The sequence below is a fragment of the Paramisgurnus dabryanus genome, chromosome 10 (genome assembly GCF_030506205.2).
Source record: "Paramisgurnus dabryanus chromosome 10, PD_genome_1.1, whole genome shotgun sequence".
Lineage (NCBI taxonomy): Eukaryota > Metazoa > Chordata > Actinopteri > Cypriniformes > Cobitidae > Paramisgurnus > Paramisgurnus dabryanus.
The window spans coordinates 14,401,784-14,424,380 of NC_133346.1; the positions used below are offsets into that span (position 1 = coordinate 14,401,784).

The window sequence follows — 22,597 nt, forward strand, 5'->3', positions numbered from 1 at the left end:
GGGGTCACCAAAGATTTATTATATATCTTAAAAAATGTCTTGTGAAATGTCCCCTTTAAGGCATATAATTGATTTAGGGGCACCTTCCCAGGACTAGGCCTTAATTATATTAGGTCATTTAAGAAGTTTTTATAAACATGACAAAACAATGGCACTGATATGTAACAATATGTCAGTGCAAGATGTTTTTAAATAAAGGCAACTCAAACCTGCATTTTAGTCTGGGACTGTGATAAACCCAAGGGGGGGGCGGTTTCCCGGACAGGGTTTATCCTAGTCCCAGGCTAAAATCCTTGTTTAAGATGCCTTAAAGGCGGAGTGCACAATTTCTGAAAAGCTTTGGAAAAGGGAGTTGGGCCGACTACCAAAACACACTTGTAGCCAATCAGCAGTAATGGGCGTGTCTTCTAACTGGCATCTTTGCCTGGGTTGCTTATGTGTGGGGCGGGTCTATCAAAAAAAGGTTCAGATTCTATTGGGGTAGGGGCATTTTGGTTAGGTGATTTCAAATATCAGCACTGGCTTTCAAACATTGTGCACTCCGCCTTTAATTTAAAAACACCTTGTACTGACATATCTTAACATAAATCAATGCCATTGCTTTGTCTCGAGATGCACACCAGTATTGTTTTTTTTTTGTAAGGTATGTTTATAAAAACTTCTTAAATGTCCTAATATAACTAAGGCCTAGTCCTGGATTAATCTAAGGCGTGTAAGGGAAGCTGCCCCTAAATCAATTATATGCCTTAAAGGGGACATTTCACAAGACATTTTTAAGATATATAATACATTTTTGGTGTCCCCAGAGTATGTATGTGAAGTTCTACCATATTTTAACATGTTAAAAATTTTTTGTTGTATGTTGTTTAAAAATAAAATGTATTGTGTCCATTTGAAAAGTTTGTATACGCAGCCATTTGAAAACAACACATTTAAGTGTTGCAATTGCAACACCGTGAAACCATTAATTTTTTTCTTTACTTTATCATATCGCCAAAATCTCATACCGGGCCATGCATAATTGTATGTTATCTAAAACATTCATGGCCACAGGCACTGAAAGAAAAGCATGCCCCGGGGCGCATGTTTTCCCCTCTAGCCGGCAGAGAGCGCTGCAGTGATGCTTCTCTGCGGGGAATGAGTGAGTGTCTGGCGGGGAGGAGATCACACAGTCGGGCAGTAGTAGGGTGTGGACGCAGGAAGAGTGTCGGTCCGGACTATCCCAGTCATTACTGTTGGTCCAGTGCAGCTGAAAGCGGTCATATAAACAGGTAAGTTAATGAATGTTATTATGATCGATAGGGCGCGAGGAAATGTGTTGAGCGTATAACGTTAGTGAATGACGGTGGGCGTATATGACTGCTAACAGAATTAGCGTATTAGCTTCGTGGAGAAAAAACTGTAGCTAGTTCATCATAGACAGAATGTATAGTGTCTAAAACTTTTAGTGTGAATGGGCAAGTTAGTTACGAATCAGACTGTGTTTGTTTTATTTGGTTTTTAAACACTTGGGGGTCTTCTGGTCTCTTTTTTGGCTGGAGTGCCTGTTAGCTGCCTGGCTAATGTCACAATCACTCCTGAGAGAACACACGTACGAGTCTGCCTGTCTGTCAGTTTGAACGTGAATTATATTTGTTTGCCTCTGGCTGGCTGTCTCTCTCATCTGTCTTACTGTATGTCTCTGTCCATCTTTCTGTCTGTCTGCTTGAACATTAACGTTAACTGTCTGTCTCTCTGAACAACTACACGTCTATCTCGTTATCCGTCTGTCTGCTTCAGTATTTATTTGAACAGCTGTCTTTCTCTCTCTTATTTACAAACCTGTCGGTATGCACGTACATCCTATCTCTCCGTTTTGGACATATGAAGACAGACAACTACATGATAAGAGAGATGTATATGTACCTGTCTGTCATTCTTTCAGTCTGTCTAATTTTCCAACTTTGTTTGAACATACCTCTCTCTCTCTCTGTTTGTTTGTTTGTTGGTTGGTCCGACCACCTACCTGTCTGTTTAAACTAACTTTATTACAGCCTTTCTTAATATAGGCCTGTATCTGTTTTATTTTTATTTATGTAAAAAAAAGTTAACTTTTACCGTCTTCATGATTCAGTGCATATTTTACTGAATCAAAATTGGCCACTAACCTGCAACCAGCAAGTTTTTGCCAAGTGAACACATTTGTTTGCCTCTGTGTTTGACTTTTACATCTTCATAATATCAACACAGTAAACTTAGCATTTACCTTTAAAGTTAATCAAATGGATCACTTGCATCAGTGCATACTTTCTATTTTGTTTTTAATGAAAGTAACATTTTGTTTCTTTTATTTCTGTATTAAAACTGTATTTGTGCAGACATGTTAGCGGGAGATTGCTTTCAAGAGCATGACAGGTCTTTGCGAAGACCTTTTTAACTAAAGTCTGATTTGGAGTGATGTCAGGGAGTGTTGAAGAAACACACAGTCATGCCAGAAAGCTGTTTTGGTCTGTGTGTTTTCTGAGGGAGTGTTTTCTCATAATTTCAGGAAAAAAATTTAAATTGTGCATAACAGGCCGAGACCTGTGCCATCGCTTTAGTTATTTAATGCCTATCAGTGATATACCATTTGCACCCTGTTTAAAAGTGTGAAAACTGATGGAATAGTTCACCCAAAAATGAACATTTCATCATCTACTTCCTGTCATGTCAGTCCATCTATGCTAGAGCTGTAATGATTTCCGGCTGAATGGTTACACATGATAAAAATGGCCAACGCTTAGTATTACTGCTATTGATGGGCGATATTCCATTTTTTTCAGATCGTCCTATCGTCGGCCTGTGATATCGCGATACATGATAGCTTGCTAGTTTATTTATTTGTTTGGTGGACAACAAAGATTGGTTGGTGGACAAAAAAGAAGCTTATTTACTATAAGGGCAACACTGTCATTACCGCAACTTTCTTAAAACCATTAATCATTATTAAAGCACAGGCACTCCGAAATTTCCTTTGTGCCAGGGACGGGAAGAACAAACTTGCTCGTTTTAAACCCCTGTGTGCCTAACAACCTTTCTAGTGCAAGAAAATGTCTGAAAAGTGTGCGTGCAAGAAGGAATCCGCGCACGTTACAAGCTATCTCGCACAAAGTGAAGCCCACAAAACCCTATCATGCGAGAAAAGCATGCAATGCACATATCAATGTGAAACTGTGATGATAATAATCTTTCGTCATGAGACCGCCATCGGCCATATATCTGACGATCGTCGATACATGATAGTATCGTTTATCGGCACAACCCTTACCGGATCATTTTTTAAATTAGTGTTTAACCGTGCCACTGGCATGGCTCGAAAATGCCTTTCCAGCATCAACCAATTTAACCAGTAACGTGAGACAAACACATTCATTCATGTCTGCTCCCATGTGTTTGAGATGACCGTGCTTCGCTGACTGAATTTAATAAAAAAATACATTTAGGGAAATCTAGTTGTACCGACACGTGTTTACTAGGAGTAGTCCACTTTAAAGTTGGGGCCCATTGACTTACCACAGTATTTTTCCTAATATGAAAAGTCAATGGACACCTTTTTTTTTAAGTGGACTACTCCTTTAATTTTCTTTAGACAGATCCATCTGTTCTATTAATTTCCCATTAAATGATGTGATCTGATGAGTTTAAAGCTCCTTTGTTCTCTGTTTGTTTTCTTCGGCGACTGCTGTGAGCGCAGGTGTTGTGCAGCTTACTTATGGGTCCTAAAGTACACCCAATTTCTCACAACATACGCAGACAGATGACTTGCTGATTTGTCCGGTTTATATAAAAATCTGATTTACTCAACTTTTGTTTTATCTGAACCTCAAATGTGCCATGATTAATGTTAATGTTGTTTGTTTGATGTTTATGCTAAGAAAAGTGCACTTACATATAAAATCAATTTTAAATTTGGTTTGCATCTTTACTTTTTTTACATTTCTAGAAATTGTTCACAATTTTGGTCATTATAGCCATGATGTTAAATCTTCATAACAATTCATATCTAATTTAAACCTGTATACTGTTGTTTTATCATTATCTGAGTGCATGAGTCATATTGACTAGACTACTTTTTTGGGCACCTCCTTGTCACTATGAACTGTCATTGCAAAGCAGGAACTACATGCATTTAGAAACCGAGTACTTTAGACTTAGTCTACATTCCCTGTTGACTTTAATAGTGTCGAGTCAGTTTCCCTCTGCTTGTCTTTGCAGCACAGACACCAGACGCTTGCCCTGAGGTTGCAAAGAGACTTTCCCGTCGCACCCATCCCTTGGCTGGATGTTCTGTCATCCCGCGATTCCTCTTTCGGGTACATCAGCATCAGACGTCTCTCCCAGGACGCTCCTGGTAGGGGACGAACGACTCCATTAGTTTGAGAAGAGAGAGGGTTCTCAGATGGACGACATCTTCACCCAGTGCCGCGAAGGCAACGCGGTAGCTGTCCGCCTGTGGTTGGACAACACTGAGAATGATCTTAACCAAGGGTGAGGGAATTGTGCACATGTGTGCATCTACATACTTGTCATTTAGCATTGATTTATTCTTTGCTCTTGCTATGGTGATTACTGTGGCTTTTACTATTGTGGTTGTTAAGACTTTCACGGTTGCTTATTTGTGGTTTTGTAGAGTCTTGGTTGAGTAAAGGGCGATTTATAGTCGTGCGTAGGTCCTACGGCGTAGCAGCGACGGCGTAGGTTCCGCGTCGGTTTTCATTTATACTTGTGCGTCGCCGTCCGCGTCGACGTGCAAAGACACGCGAAACCGCTGGTTGGCAGTAATCACGCGTGTAACCACAGTAGCAGCAGAAGTCGTCACAGAAGAAGAAGCTAAGCAAGTTAACCCACAAACGAAAAAAAAATAGCAACTTGTTGTGTATAATTTGAGAAGACCAGCAATGATGTAAGTAAATAAACAGCGACTTATGTTGCAGTTTTAGTTAAATCACTCCTCAACTTGGCTCATCTTTGTTTTCACCGTCTCAACCGGAAATACCTATGACGCAGTTTTTTTTACCTGACGGGAGGGGTTCTGGTGGACCAATCACAGAGCTTGCGGTCCGCGTAGGTCCGACGCGCTGTTAGGAATTTTGTGAGGTGCGCGTCAGGCTACGCAGAGCTACGCACAGGCTACGGATAGCCTACGCCGTAGCTACGGCGTAGCACCTACGCACGACTATAAATCGCCCTTAAGAGTACGGTAAAAGGGCACGTGGTGTTTTGCAATTGTAATTTCATCAGCTTCGACAAATTTCAGGCGCTGCGAAGTGAAGCGTATAGCTGAATTTCTTTTTAAATGCATTTTCTCAATTTGACGTTTGAATCCTTATGGTGTATTTAACAAACTTAGGGTTATTTGCATTTTGCACTCGTTGTATAGAAGAATTGCATTTTCTTAGTTAATTAAATGTTGAAGAAAATTGGATGACCTAAGCAACACTAAAATTTCCTTAAAAATATATTAAAATAGAAAACTGTATTATTTCGTTATTGCAGATTTGTAATGAGTTGTAAAAACTATCTGTCTTATGTCTTTTATATGTGCACATGCATTCTGCTTTGGTTGTGATCCAAATGAATTACTATCTTGGAGACACGCCCCCTCCAAACTTTGGAAAACTCAGATTTTTTTGTTGTTGTGCGATGTCTTGTGCTTTAGTTTACTCATCACCCTTTTATCCGTTTTATAATCTCTGGGCACAGTCGAACATTAACCTGCAGTAAGATGATGAGGGTTGATTTTATCACAGTTCGTCTGTGTTGTGGATTTCATTCAGTTATTTGGCCGTAGCATACAAAGAGTTCAGACAGTTGAGACATGGAGTGCATTTACATGCACAAAATAAGCAGATATTTATAAAAAAATCAACTTTAAGAAACCGGTTTTCATGTGTTTACATGCAAGTCAATAAACCGTCTACACAGAAAACTCAATTTACAAGAGATTTGGAGATGTGTCAGGTTTCCCTCAAGCAGTGACGTTACCACATACAGGGTTCCCACGGGTCCTTGAAATCCTTGAAAGTTTATAAATCTGGGCGGGGGGGATTCAAGGCCCTGGGAAGTTTTTACAAATATACATACATACATATACAGGTCATTGAAAGTGCTTGAATCTTTCCCTTTGTAGTGTTGGATAATATCATAAATTCTAGACTTTAAGCACACGTGCTAAACTGTTCTCTTTAAATGCTTATATCTTCTGTATGCGAATGTTGATTCTTACCAAAATGCTTTTTTTGCAAAGTTGTGTTTCACACATGAAATTGTCTCGGGCTACGTATGTAACTGTTGTTTTCTGAGAAGGGAACGATACGCTGCGTCTCCCTTGCCATACTTCCTGCATCCTTGTAAGGCCGTCTTCGGCAATATATTTTAGATAGCGATACACTTCCGGGCTCCCGCGTCACCCTGTCTTTGTCGTTAAGGCTCATCATTGGTTGAATTTGATATACACATTCAGACGCACTTACCACTGGAGGCGTCCCCAAAGTGTCACAGCAGTGACGTAGCGTGAGTTCCCTAGAAAGGGAACTGTAACAATGTATCTTAAAAGGTAACACGATGTAACCTTGCTCTCACTTGAAATGTGCCCCCCCCATTTAGTTCTTGAATTTGAGGGTATTGGACCTGGAAAGTCCTTAAAAAGTCCTTGAATTTAAAGTTAACTAAGGTGTGGAAACCCTGCACATAGTCAATCAAAAAGCCGGTGGGAAATTTTTTCTCATGTCTGCATAACCTGTAAATGTAACATGATGTTTTAATTTCACAGTTTCTTTCCCCCTTAACTGCTTTGAGAGTCGAGAGCAGACTTTTAAGCATTACTTTACACTTCCTTCCGTTGTGACTTTTTTTCTTTAACACGTAAACTGTGAGAAAGCCGGTTAAGGCGTTTACATGTAACACATGATAGGGGTTATGGACAGAAATCTACTTGTGCCAATCTGATTTTGCTTTAGCTGTTTATGACCTATCCCTTATAACAGAAAAAGTTTTGCTTGTTTTCATGGTCTTACGAGTTATCAATTTCTATATAAATGCTCGTATTAAAGCATTTAATAACCACAGGTATAGACTGTTTCAGGCCTAGTCAGTTACCTTCGTTCATATATCATATCCAGCGTATATCAACTATTACACTGAGTTGTGTATGAATGTATACAATTTTTAGCTACAGGTCCTTAAATTCTTGAATGGCTGCCAAACTTCTCTGCATTGTTGTGATCCATGCTCGTCATCTCCCCTCGTCTTCAGCAAACCAAAACATTTTATTTTCGACGAGGTATTTGTTTCAAAGATCAGTTTAGCCACTAGCCAGACCGATAGATAAATAAATACAGACCATAAGTTCACCCTGGTTCAGGTGCATTACGGGTGCGTCCGATGTAGGGATGCATGACGATTATTCGCATTTAATCTATAGCAGAATAAAAGTTTTTGTTTACATCATATATATGGTGTGAACTGTGTATAATATCTTGTATAGATAAATGCACACACATGCATGTATATATCTAAGAAATGATTACATGTTTGTATATTTAGTTACAATTTATATTATATATAAATATAAATACTTACTTTTTTATGTAAATAAATAAATATATATTTTTCTTAAAATTATACATTCATGTGTGCATATTTATATATACATAATAATTATTCACAATTCACATACATATATGGTGTAAACAAAAACTTTTATTCTGCTATAGATTAATCGTGATTAATCGTTATGCATCCCTAGTCCGGTGAAACGTATATAAGTATTTTAAAGATTTTACATTTTTAATTGCAGGTGATCCAAAGCTTGAATAGGGAAGCTAAAATGTTACGTTTTATCAGCGTATTATCAATTTGCATCTTTTACGACATCAAAAATGTTAGGTTACAGTAAAAGCAAACTGTTGCCCAAGTTCCGCAACGAATCACGACCTGTAACATGTCATCGTCTTTGTCTTGTAAGCATAACAAATAACATTCCATTGTGTCATAAACCAGAACATCAATTGTAGCCCTATATGGTGCAAGAAAAACACAGAGCTGATCCATGCACCCACTTCAAATACCTTTACCTCTGCCAAGCTCCCTCTTTCAAGCAGCCTTGGCCTTGCTTAGCTAATATGTCCCAAAACAGCTGGGAAGTACAAAAACCGATGAGTACTTTTACGGCAGGGGTCTGGAAGGCAAAACTCCAGGATACACAAGTAACCTGATCCAACCCTTTCTCTTGCTGTCAGCCTTGTGAATAATCACATGGAAAGATTGGATGGATGGTGGCGCAGATTCAGCACGAAATCAGCAAATTGCTGGCAGCGAGTAGTTACGTTAACAACTGTCTTTAAACTAGGGAGGCACATCATCACATCCGAAGTAGATCACTATCTAGGCATTTCCTGTGGCTTGAATTTGACTACTGTGCTCAAGTTGACTTGGAAATGATTTGATTTTAGTAGATCACCATACATGGGGTGAAAATAGCACTAAACTTAAAAATATAAAAATTCCATTCATTTTTGTTTTACTAGTACTCACACTGCCTGCTATATGTCACGCAACTACTATAAACAAACAACATTAGACGCTTCACAAAGAAGTGCGTGTGTCTGGGTTGGACTTAACACATGAGATTTATTATGTATGTCTTATTCGTGATTCAGAAAGACTGGAGGAGGGAACGGTCTGGCCCTAAACGAAATGGTTGAGACGAATAGTTTCCATACGATGAGCTCACCAACCAAAGCATGCTGACTTGAGCCATACCAGTTCTGTGACTCTTAATTTTTTTCTCCCGCTCTCTGCTCAACCATTTCAAAGTGTTTTCCTTTTCCCGAAATAGAAAAACTCCAGCTAAGGGATTTGGTTTTCCCTTTGTCTCAGTTTGGCCTGATGTAATAGTTTGCTGCCTTTTTGGTAGTATTTCACATAAATGGCAATTTCAAAGTGTAGTGTGTAGTTTACTTCTTCTATAAGGCCATGTGGAGTTTTAGCATGGCTTTAGATGTCACGACCTTACATGTTTGAGGGAGGAGACAGGAAATAGCAGACATACACGGGTGTTGTTTATGCTGTGTTATAATGAGATGTCAGTTAGGAAACTGGACTTGGTTTAAACACATTAACAGACTTGTATGTATAGATCTAGATATACATTATGTTCTCAATGGAAAGTTATGCATATTTGGGGATTTATATTTTAAGTTTAAATGTTTGATGTATCTGATGTATCTGTAGTCAGTGTAAAATTGACCATATTTGTTTTATAATTTCATGTTACTGGTGTGGTCTGTTGGATGATTCATTAGTGCATAATATTATAAAGGAAAATATAAATCATTGGGACACACGGCTCTGTAAATGATCTTAAGAACAGCCAAACAATACCAGATGTTATTGTCATCATCATTTTTCATTATGCGATTGATTCCTAATGAATATAGATTTTAAGCAGTTTGCTTTGTAGCTTGGTATTTTCTTACACAGACCTTTTTGTCATCCAATTGTGACTCATTAAGGAACTGACACATTTTGTGGTTTTTGTTCTTTTATTCAAAGTCTGGACAGAGTTCAGAATAGCTCATCATAGTAGAATAGCAGAAATGAAAGTAAGCTTAAAGCTCTGTTAATGCTGTGTTTATCTCTGTGTCTTTAAAATAGACATTAAACCTTACAGCTTTACCTTTCTAGAATAGAACTTAAGGATATTAGAAGCAGATTTGCTGTGTTTTGTGTGAGTTAGGGCACGCTCACACTATCCAAACCATGCACGGGCATGTTTGACTAGTGTGATCCCTCTGTACCGTGCCCGGGCATGGTTTGGTTAATCGCGCCCTGGCCGGCTTGCATAGGTGGGCTCGAGCGCAGTTAACTTGGGCTTAGGCGCAGAACGTGCAGTGTGATCGCACCAGAGTGCGGTTCAAAAGAAGAGACCTCACCTTCATTTGCCTTCGTTAAAACATTCTGATGCACGCAGCAGGGTTACGTGAATGTCTAGACTGCACACGCGACAGATCAACTAATCAATATGATAGGCATGTGAGAGGGCTGTGTGTCATCGTGCACTAAACACCTCTCAATTACAAACACAGACTGAACATAACGAGGGGTTCCAGTGTTAAAAGAGCTTTCTGTTTTCTATAAAGCAACACTACAGAGTTTTTGCTCTTTGCTCCCCCTACAGGTTGGAAGCGGAATTGTCCATTACCATTGTTGTAAATCATGTAGCCTACTGCAGCAAAGCTGGCTCTGATTGGATTGTAGGTCTGCCGTAAAGCAAGATTTTGTAGTTTTCACTTGAACTACAGGACCGCGACCAAGCGGTTGGAAACTTCTTTAGTGTGGTTTTGGCCGATAGAGTGCTGCAAAGCGAAAGTGAAAATGCCGTTCACCCTGTTTCGAGTGGATGAATGACTGAAATTTTTTTATGGTAAAAAAACTCTTTGGTGTTGCTTTAAAACTATTGCATCCTAATGATGAAAGCATGCCCGGGCTCGGATTGCGCAAAGTTCAGTGTGAGTGTGTGCTTCTGGGGAATTAGAGAGGGGGGACAATCGCGCCTGGGCACGGTTTGGTTGGGTTAACCCTAATATGAGTGCCCCCTTAGTTGGTTCACTAAAACCAGTTTTGTTTACTTTTTCTTGCTTTACAAATGTAACACTCATGGTTCCTTTTTAACTTGTGGTTTGAATTTTAATTTCATGTCATTTAAAACACATGTTCAGTACCATTAACATCATCACTCAAACAAGATGCTCAAACAAAAAAGTACCCCAGTATTTCACTTTTCTCTGGAAATCAACTTTAGATCTACTTAAAGTTTTATCTGCATACTAAACTAGTGTGAGGAAAAGTTTTTTAAATGTGACACGCTTAGCATTAACACCATCTTTTAATGGCACGCGTCACAACACACAATAAAAGTTATCTTGTCCATGTCACATGCTCCTCCATTTGCCTCATGCTACATACACACCAAACGCGGGGCATCACCTTACTCGCTCTAGATTGCTCGTGGGATTTAACTTCGTGCCATGCAAATTTTTCACTAGAGTTAAATATTTAAAGACACGTTTTAGGCGAATATTGCGCGTTTCCGTAGTAAACGCGCCACCCATATCGCGTCACTCGTATCGACTCACGCGAGGGACACGTCTGATTGCGTCTGTGCATTGACTTTGTATATAATCTACTCGCGCAAATCGTTGAACTCACGTCTAGTGTGATTCCACAGTCATAGCTGCGCTTTTAGGCAAAAAGTAGTTCTCAGAAGTCAAGTTGGGCAGAGAATCACCAATTCCCCCAATGCTGCAACGAGTTTCTCAAAGAAAAATTGCAAAGAGTTTGAAGTTATCATCATCTACAGTGCATAATATCATCCAAAGATTCAGAGAATCTGGCGTATGCCATTTTTGGCTTTTGTGCATAAGTAGACTTTTAGCACAGTTTTATAAATGAGACCCCTGGACTGCAGGCTGGCCATTTCAGTACCTGGATCCGTCTTCTACACACGCTTTATAAATGAGGCCCCAGATCTTTCACCCATAGAAAAAATGCGACAAAGAAGACCTAAGACAGTTGAGCAACAAGAAGCCAGAAATCCTAAAACATTCCTTTTCCCAAACTTGAGCAACTTGTCTCTCCTCAGTTCCCAGACGTTTGCAGACTGTTATAAAAAGAAGAGGGGATGCCACACAGTGGTAAACATGGCCTTGTCCCAACTTTTTTGGAATGTGTAGCTCTCATGAAATCCAAAATGAGCCAATATTTGGCATGACATTTCAAAATGTCTCACTTTCAACATTTGATATGTTATCTTTATTCTATTGTGAATAAAATATAAGCTTATGAGATTTGTAAATTATTCCATTCCTTTTTCTACAGTGTCCCAACTTTTTCTGATTTGGGGTTATATATGTTTAACTCTTTAAGATTCATTTCCTTTTAACATAAGTATTGTTAATGTTATGTCAGCGTGTCCAGCTTTACCAACATTTCCAAACCAAATGTTTTCAGATCATGGTGTTTTGCAGCGATTTATCTCCTTATTCAATATAGTCTTTCATAGGGGTGTCACGGTTCTCCAAATCCTCGATTCGATTACATTTTCGATTCTTATGGCACGGTTCGATTCGATACTCTGGGGGGGTTTGAAAGCGCAAAAAAATGCTATGCCACAGGGTGTCCCGCAGAAAATTTGTTAGTCAAGGTGGTATGGTTGGTCGGGTGGGCAGGGCCAAGGGCGTGGCAATCAAAGGGGCGGGGCATATGCGTCATGATGAAAATTAAAATATTTTAATAAAATAAATAAAATATTTATTTTTAAAACACTCAAATAAAACTTATTTTTGAAGAAACTATGACAAAAAAATGAACATATACTAGATTATTAATGAATTTTAATATTTTTAACAGATACCTGTAATGGGAATAGCTGCATTATGAAGTGAAACTAAAGGGTTAATAAACACAAACTAAAGCAGATGTTGTAGATCATCTCGCGAACGATAATAGATAGCGCAAAAAGGGTAAAAACTGATTATTTCCCACTATTAATAACATTATCTTAAAGGAGTGTAACTGTAGCATGTAAATAATGCACATGAATAAAGTGAGCAAGAGCGCTCAACAATTATATCTAATCAACAGACACGTGAAACCTTAGCAGGTTGCTCAAACAACAAAATCACCAGCTAACTTACTTTAAAAGTAGAAGAACTATAGACTAATACAATAACAGGCTTGAATAACCCCAAAACATAAGTCCACTTACAGTTCTTACGGACACGTGTTTTATCAACTGACTATCCTCCAGACATGACGGAGCAAGTCTTATCTCATTTCGGCCGTGTGGTGCGTGTGCACGCTCGCGGTGTGAAGCACGTCCGCGCTATTCTCCGAGATGTTTTATCAACTGGCTAGTTATCCTCCAGACAGTGACGGTCCGGACCACGTCTTTCTCATTTCGGCCGTGTGGCGCGTCCCCGCATGCGGTGTGATGCGCGAACGCGCTGTTCTCCGAGATGAACTTGACGGCCTTTTGTGCAGCTAATTTTATTTAATTTTTTTTGACAAGTTAGTTAAGGCAGTAGGGTTTTCAAGCTTAGGCGGGCCGCCTTAACTGAAATATGCTGCGGGAAACCCTGTGCCATTTTAGACTAGACTTTTATGAAATATAATATCTGACCTTGAACCCGGAGTTGTCCTGCCAAAAAAATGGTACATGCAAACTAAACTAAACTTCCTGTCAGATGAACATTCCTGTCAGTACTTTGCACCTTAAAATCATGCTTTTATTACCGTCAGATGAGATTGTAAGACTATACCCCAATAAGTCATGTTTAAATGCTGTTTTCTTAACTCTTAAGCAACTGAAATAAGTTGTTGTCACAGATGGTTTTGACCATCCAGAGCACTGGGCATAGGTTGTCCCTGCCAATGACGAGTTTTTACTACAATCGATATTTCCGCTATTATCCACTATAGGTTGTTACCCCACTTATGAAACACTGAAGCATCCACTGATCCAAAAACAGTAACAAGTCCGTGTATGTTTTGATCATCATTCTAAATCTGATCTCTAACAAAAGTCCTTCACAAAATGCAATTATCTCAGCTTCTTCTTAAAAATGTTGTATTTTTGAAGAAACCTACCCATGTTTGAGAGGTGATAAAAAGAGAAATAATGAAGATAGAATGAAACAGGGTTTTTTTTAAGCTGATGGTCTGTTTTTTCATTTGATTTATGTTTAAATGTTTTCTGGAAGGCATTAAACCTTTGTGAAAATCATAAAAAATGCTTTTTTAAACGATGTGAAAGAGTTGATCAGATATTTTCAACTCTTTAATATTAGGGATGCACAATTAATTGAAAAACTAATCGGGAATACAATTACGGGTGAAATTACATAAGCGCCAAAAGCCTCAAATACAACTGTCCATTTGTGCTCACTTTTGTGTGCGTTTCACCAGTATGTTTGAGCAACAAATACAGTGAATCAGAGATTTTAAAATTGATAAGTTGACGTGTCCTTTAGCCATTCGTTTTTTTACTAACAACATAACTCCCATAATTATTTGTGATTACGTAATATTATTTACTTTTGGATGTTTAGAATTTACAATGCAGATGCTTCACAGAAAGTCATAAAACACTTTAAAACGTCAATGTACAATCGCAATTACAATATCAAGGTGAATAATTGCCAACTATGATTTTTGTCATAACCATGCAGCCCTACTTTATTATATGACCACAAACTCAAGAAGTAATCCTTCAACTGTGTGACTCCATTGTCAATGTTTACATTGTCTTGCTTTGTATGTTTGTAAATCTGCACAACGTTTCTTTTCTCTCAGTGCTTCTGTGTATGTGTATGTGTATGCGTTTGTTAACAGTGCGTGCTGCACGCCCATACAAGGAAGAGGAACTAACTCGCTCAAAAAATGGGCTCACTTAAAACAGCCAAGAGGGCCGTGCTGTTAACTGTGGAAGAAAGAGCGTGGAATATCATTTCCTCTCTTTCCAATCTTGTTTCCGTTTTTCAACACATGCTCCTTAATTTTATGATAAAGACTTGTTGTGACGGTTTAAAAATGTATTTTTTGCCAAAGATAGCATTGTTTTTTTTTTCATTCTTTTTTCTTTTCCGTCTTTCGCTTACTTTCACTACAAATTTAATTCTTGAATAAAACATTTCTCTGAACTTTTCCTAAATTCCTGACCTAGTTTTATTTATATATTGTATTTCCTGTTTGGATTATTTTGTACCATAAAGTATGGATGACAATGAGTAGTGTGCGCGTGTGTGTGTGTGTGGTCCGTTCTAGCAGGACCGTGTGAGAAGTTTCAGCAGCTATCCTAAGTTTAGCCTCGCTACTGGCCGGACTATTTACCAAGATGTTTCCTTCTTTATTGCACACACCCAGGCCTGACCGCAGACAAACACTTTCAGACGAATCGCTTTCAGGATGAGCACAGGAGAATCGGCCACAAACGTAAACGTCTTTTATTTATAATAATACACCCACGCCTGGTTGCGCTTTGAGGTCATTAGCAGAAGCAGTGGTTTTGATATTATTAAAACCACATCTGTTTAGGTACTGTGTGGTCTCCATAGCAACACTAATGCGCAATGATTGCTGCGTTGCTGTTACTTTTGTGTTACGGTCGGCCTTAAACAACCGAGTTTAACTGCGGTTTTGAAGAGGAAATGGGGCCTGAGAACGGATCCTGGAGTAAAATAGAAATCAAACGATATAGTTCGGGACAGTGTGTCGCAGAGAGGGGGTGGGAGGATATACATAAACTAAAAGGAAAGGGCTAGTTAACGACAGTTTATATTTAACTGGCTCTAGAGAGCCATAGAGACTGACAGCTGAGAACCGGATCACTAGCCTGACTGGAGACAGTTTACCACCACCAACCACAGAGACAAAAATGCGCCTTCATTTAAAGGGACAGTTCATTCAGAAAATAAACTTTATAACAGCATACTAATGACTTTGTCTCTCTCTCTTTGTTTCTCTTACAGAGATGATCACGGTTTCAGTCCGCTACACTGGGCGTGCCGCGAAGGCCGTTCAGGGGTCGTGGACATGCTCATCATGAGAGGGGCCCGCATCAATGTTATGAACCGCGGGGACGACACACCCTTGCACCTGGCTGCCAGCCACGGCCACCGTGAAATTCTGGGCAAGGTGTGAACACATTGTAACGTATAAACACTCACTTACAAACACACACACACCTGCATCTGAACAACCACAGTGACCACAACGGTCATGGAAGGCGTAAACAAGCACAGCTATAACAACAGCACTTAAAGCTTATTGACACTTTTAAGAAAAGTGAATAAAAAAAATTTTTTTTGGTTGCTAAATTTTGTTTATATGTTGTCCAGCTGATTCAGTTTAAAGCAGATACCAATGCGACTAATGAGCACGGCAACACCCCTCTCCATTACGCCTGCTTCTGGGGCCACGACCTAGTGGCTGAGGTAAGTCCACAGCGCCCTCTGCTGGAAAAATTACGAATTTTGTTCAATTGTTAGTTCATTTTTTACTGTCATTGCGTGGAATAATATATTGTCGTTCTTCTTATTTGCAGGATCTGGTCACTAATGGTGCTCAGGTGAGCATCTGCAACAAGTATGGAGAAACTCCTCTGGACAAGGCCAAGCCACCGCTTGCAGCGAATCTAAAAGGTAAAAACTTTGAAGTTTGAGTCGCTGTTGTTACCAAAAACTGTAAAGTTCAAAAATCTGTTTTTTGTTATGATAGTTTCCAAGTGCGCTAATAATGCTGTGTTTGTGAATCAGAGCTGGCAGAGAAACAGGGGCAGAGCCTGACCAAAGTTCCATTTAAAGACACTTTCTGGAAGGGAACCACCCGAACACGACCACGTAAGCATCTTCCTCCGATCATCTGATTTTAATTTACATAATACTTGTTTGAAAAAGTATCATCATTGGTGTATAAAATAATACTAAATATCCTTAAATATAACTTGGGTTCATTATATTTATTCCTCATTGCTGCAGGTAATGGCACACTAAACAAACATTCTGGCATAGACTATAAGCAGCTCTCCATGTTAGCCAAGGTCAATGAGAACCACTCTGGCGAGGTGAGCTTGTTTTCCACTTTAAAGGATTAGTCCATTTTCTTTAAAAAAATCCAGATCATTTACTCACCACCATTTAATCCAAAATGTTGATGTCTTTCTTTGTTCAGTCGAGAAGTAATTATGTTTTTGAGGAAAACATTCCAGGATTTTTCTTATTTTAATGGACTTTAATGGACTCCAACACTTAACAGTTTTAATGCAGTTTAAAATTAACGTTTTAAAGGACTCTAAACGATCCCAAACGAGGCATAAGGGTCTTATCTAGCGAAACAATTCTCATTTTTGGCAAGAAAAATAAAAAATATGCACTTTTAAACCACAACTTCTCGTCTTCCTCCGGTCCTGTGGCGCGCCAGCGCGACCTCACGTAATTGCGTAATGCCGTGGAAAGGTCACGTGTTACATATATGAAATGCACATTTGTGGACCATTTTAAACAATAAACTGACACAAAGACATTTATTAATATCATTCAACATACAACAACGCCGGACCAGTCCTCTTTCTCCACACTGGTAAACACTGGGGCGTAGTTTCGCATACGTCTTCAGTGACCTCTTGACGTGATGACGTATTACGTAAGGTCGCTCTGTCGTGTCACACACCTGGAGGAATAAGAGAATTTGTGGTTTAAAAGTGCATATTTTTTTATTTTTCTTGCCAAAAATGACAATCATTTCACTAGATAAGACCCTTATGCCTCATTTGGGATCGTTTAGAGTCCTTTTAAACTGCATTAAGTGTTGGGGTCCATTAAAGTCCATTAAAATGAGAAAAATCCTGAAATGTTTTCCTCAAAAAAACATAATTTCTTCTTGACTAAACAAAGAAAGACATCAACATTTTGGATGACATGGTGGTGAGATATTATCTGGATTGTTTTTTTTATCCTTTAACTGTACGAAACTTAGTCTGATTATAGAAACAGTGATGTCTCCTTTCCCTCTGATAGTTGTGGCAGGGTCGTTGGCAGGGAACGGAGATCGTCATCAAGATGCTACAAGTGCGAGACTGGACTACCAGAAAGAGTCGTGACTTCAACGAGGAGTACCCGAAACTGAGGTGTGAAACTGAGTCAACTGGTAGTCTGATCAAATAATGGATGCAGCTACATAAAGTTGTTTCATTTGTGTGTGTGCCCATTGTTGTGTTTCCCCCACTGTAGAATCTTCTCTCATCCAAATGTGTTGCCTGTTTTGGGGGCGTGTCAGGCCCCTCCCGCCCCTCACCCCATTATAATCACACACTGGATGCCCTATGGCTCCCTCTACAATGTGCTTCATGAGGGCACCAGTGAGTAAATCACATTTTATTGTCACAACATGTGTGTTTTCCATGGAGATCTGTCTCTGTTGTCAGTTTTATTCAATGTTTGTTGTTAAAAATAAATGTGCGATGCTGGATATGAAAGGAGTTGCGTATCCTTATATTTTTAAATAAACTTAAAGAGGAAGGTCGAGTTTGGGGACTTTTTTGCATGATATCAACTTGCTAGTTTATTCACAATACTTCTGTCTTTTTTCCTCACTATACTACTGCTTATCCGACCATCCAGACTTTGTTGTGGATCAGACGCAGGCTGTAAAGTTCGGTCTGGATATCGCGTGTGGAATGGCTTTCCTGCACACGCTTGAGCCCATGATTCCTCGTCATTATCTCAACAGCAAGAGCGTCATGGTAAGCAGTACAAAGAAACTTAACGTGCAACTTTTTTTTCATAACCTTTTCTCATAGATACTCATTGGTCAATGTTGACCACAGTACAATTTACATGTTTGTTTGACACGTTTGCTGTCACAGCATGAGAAACCATTGCAGTGTAACTTCCCCTCTACAGATTTCTGTGTTTAACATTATTAGTGAAACTGTGGTGGCCCACCAGAGTATATTTTGTCCCACCATAGTTTCAAAATGAAGTGTTTTTACACATAATAACATAAAGATCCCACAGTCTTACAAAATCATGTGGAAAACGCTGAATTAAAGGGACCGTAAGTAAGATTTTAAGGGTTTTATTCATCAAAATCATTTGATTTGATTTATTCATAAATATGTCCTCATTGGTGTCAAATGACCTCTGGCAATGATCTGACTTTCTTTGTAAGCTTAGAATTTCTTCTCTTTACTTACATTGAACTGGTAAGTCTTAAAGAAGCTTAAAGTAGGCATTGCCTGCTGTCGCCATCTTGGCCATGCATCACCAAAAATAACCAAAAATAGTTAAAGAGGTGGGACGTGGGTAAAGTTGAGGTGACTGGTTGCTGAAACCACGCCCCCCCTCGCTCGATTTTAGTGACAGCAGTGGCTGTTCAGCTGTCAGTCAAGTGGCCACGCCCTTAATTATACATTGATTATTGAATTGACTTCATCAGAAAGTTTGGAAGGTTGCCCCCTTGGGTACAGGCAACAAATCGGAATTGGGCATAAAGACTACCGTTTAAAAGTGCTGCTAAAATAATATGTGTCTGCTCAAAAACAGAAGTTTTTTATTGTGGAGTAAAATTTGTTGGTGATACAAAAAAAGAAACAAAATTTTCAATTGCATTGTTGGAAATACAAGTACATCCAAGTTCATACTACATGACTATAAAAATTACTGTACTGCTAATGCACCAATTTTTGTTTTTGTCAACCTTGCTCGGATATCCTAATAAATGTGTTTTTTTAATTTATGTTAACAGATTGATGAAGACATGACTGCTAGGATAAGCATGGCAGATGTGAAGTTCTCTTTCCAGTGTCCCGGTAGAATGTACTCTCCGGCGTGGATGGCACCTGAAGGTACAAATTTGATTTGTCTTGGTCACTCTTTGTTCCTCTTTTTTCTACTTTCATTTCTAAATCTTAATCTTCTCAGTTCTGTACTTCTCATGAAGGGAAGGGGAAAATCCACATTTCCTATTCAAACTAAGCTTTTGATCCATTGATACCTCAATATCTCTTGTTCTTCGCTCCTTGGTCATCTCAGCCTTGCAGAAGAAGCCAGAAGAGATTAACCGGCGTTCGTCAGACATGTGGAGCTTCGCCGTGTTGCTTTGGGAGCTGGTCACCAGAGAGGTGCCATTCGCTGACCTCTCAAACATGGAGATTGGCATGAAGGTGAGTCGTTTAAGTCTCTTATTCTGCACAGACAAATACAGAAGATGAACTTTATTGGAGTTACTACTTAAGGGATACTTCAGCCAAATATACAAATTACTGCATGATTTACTCACCGTCAAGCAATCCGTTATACATATGTCCATCATCTTTCAGACGAACACATTCGGAGTATTTATATTTCGTCCAAGCTTTATAATGATAGAAAACAGGGATCAGGAAACAACAACTGACTTTAAACCCCAATAAAGTGCATTCATCCTTCACAGAGGTCATCCAAATGGCTCCAAGGGATTAATAAAGGTATTCTGAGGGTAATAAAGGTGAATCACATGAGTCCAAGATGGCGTTGTTACCGGAAGCTAGTTATTATAGTAAATAAATTGTAAAATATATGGATATTGTTCTTATAAAATCGCATCGATTACCCACAAAAGATCTTTATTAACCCCTTGGAGCCTTGTGGATTACTTTTGTGAAGGATGGATGCACTTTTTGGGGTTTTCAAAGTCAGAAGTTGTTCCCTGATCCCTGTTTTCTAATATTATACGCTTAAAAAGCAAGAACATTTACTAAAATAACTGGTGATTTTGATAATTGGCTGCAGTATCGCGTTAACTGCCATTATCAGATTTTTTTGTAATGCAAAAAATTTAATGATAACATCATAGCCAGTTTATAATCAGTAGCAATCTGTACCCAATGCAGAATTACAACCATGAGGCTCACCCTAATTTTCTCCACTAGGTGGCACTAGAGGGACTGCGGCCCACTATCCCACCGGGCATCTCTCCTCACATCTGCAAGCTGATGAAGATCTGCATGAACGAGGATCCTGCCAAGAGGCCTAAATTTGACATGATCGTACCCATCCTAGAGAAGATGCAAGACAAATGAGCAACCCTGCTGAGGCGTCCCCTCCCAAACACTGAGTTCACAGTATTGCCTTAAAAATTCACCACTCACCAAAGTGCTATAAGCCACTGTAGCCCTCTGCTTTATTGAAGCACTGTTGAACATTTTAAAGCCACATTCTCTGTAACTCATATATGGTTATATGCAATGGATAAATGGCGTGTGTTTATGCATTTACGTGTTTATCGGTCTGTCTTTTTCTCATTGTGTTTATGAAACAACGCGCGCCTCTCTCAGAACCTCTTTTCTGTAGCCATTAAACAGAAACAATGGTTGTTGGATGCAGTGAATGTACTGTAAAGTCCGTTTTCAACTAACCATTCCATTTCTGTCATCTTTACTCCTTCATTGAAATCAATTCATTTTGAAGGGCATTGTGGCTTTCATGTGTGTGTCCTACCTAAGGGGCATTTACTATGGAACAAAGAGGGGTTCATATCGCTTTCTGTGTTAGCTGTATGCAAAAAGCATGCAGCATCAGCTGTTAGTATTTATGAGCATGGTGCCATTGTCTAATACCGTGTTTTCCTCTGATCATCCCAGATAGCAAAAGTCTAAAGGTTAAAGACTGAGTTTGCCTGAGGTCTGTATTTTTTCATGGTCTAAAAAAAGCAGTGCAATATTATTAGCTAATGCCAATTTTAAGCCTTATCATATAAACCAAATTCAAAAGTGCCCATTGTATCACCCTCTCAGAGCAGGGAGATACGTGTTATATAAACCAGATGTGTTATAGAAGGTACCATAAGCTAATGGAAAAACCTTTTACAGATCTCACATCAAATGTGAGAACTCTAAAGCCGCAGGTTGACATGCATTAAACGTCATATCACACCCGTCATATCAGCCCTTTTTTTGACACATACACCCACTGTATTTACTTGATAACCTTATAAGTGCATGATTTTACCCTGTGCTCTATCCCCTTTTATGTAACTAACAAGTCCTGCTCATCTATCCTAATTTGCATTGTACATGTTAAGCATGTTAGGTGCTGTAAGGTAATGTCTGAAAGATTTTGATACTGTATACATGTTTTTTTTTTAACATGGGGGAAATACAACGCCCATGATTGACTTTATTTTATTTTGCTTTTCTAAACACTACATCTGTTTACTTCCTCGTTTCTCTTTAACAGTGTTCCTCTTTCAGTTACCCCGTGTGTTATAGGAAGCCAAGCGAAAAGAAATATGTACTTGACATGCATATGTGTTTTTGTTTTTACCTTTTTAAAGCCAACAGCTGTAATAATGCAAGCAAGACTGTTTATCTAACTTATGCTCACTGTTGTTTGAGGTTTTTAATGAAACATTATGTGGCTTTTCTTTGTTATTTTGGAGATTTGGGCTGTTTATATTTTATTATTGTAGCAAACGTTTGCTAAAGTAAAACAAGAACAAATAAAAATGTTTTGGTCATGCAGAATGTGTCTGTATTTAGAAGTTAAACATGCAAATGTGCTATCAAAATATTTAAATATTTACTTAAAATCTAAGGGGTTAAGCTACTTTAAGCTACTTTAAGGACAAGGGGTTCGACTGACAAAGAATATGTATATGTATATATATGATTTTTTTGTGGGGTGCAATACGTAACTTTTAACTTTCTAGATTTGCTTATATATTCACATACTTGGGTTAAAGTCCAGTGACGTCAAACTGACTTTAAAAAAAAAATTGTGCTCTACAGTTAACATTACAATTCATTAAATAAGCTTTATAATTAATTATATTAATTAATTAATATAATTATATATTATATTAAATAAGCTTACAGTTGTGTATCAAGGTAAGGTGGGGGTGATAGCTTTAAACACATTGTTTAACAAAAAGTTACAGATTGCAGTTTTAACATTCTTTAACCTCCTAAGACCTGGTTTATGCTGACATCACATTTTTTGTCGTTTGCACCATAATAATTCTGTGTAACTGAAACATGTTG

At 38.7% G+C, this 22,597-nt stretch overlaps 1 protein-coding gene across 1 annotated transcript; it reads left to right on the forward strand.

Annotated features, from left to right (window-relative positions):
- The first annotated feature begins 1,113 nt into the window (after positions 1–1,113).
- Positions 1,114–22,081, forward strand: ilk (integrin-linked kinase). Its single transcript, XM_065290704.1, has 13 exons — positions 1,114–1,271; positions 4,234–4,506; positions 15,549–15,714; positions 15,918–16,013; positions 16,124–16,220; positions 16,335–16,418; positions 16,557–16,642; positions 17,595–17,704; positions 17,808–17,935; positions 18,198–18,319; positions 19,324–19,423; positions 19,611–19,741; positions 20,489–22,081. The coding sequence occupies exons 2-13, from the start codon at positions 4,418–4,420 to the stop codon at positions 20,636–20,638; spliced, it is 1,359 nt and encodes a 452-aa protein (XP_065146776.1). The 5' UTR covers positions 1,114–1,271; positions 4,234–4,417; the 3' UTR covers positions 20,639–22,081.
- The last annotated feature ends 516 nt before the right edge of the window (positions 22,082–22,597 follow it).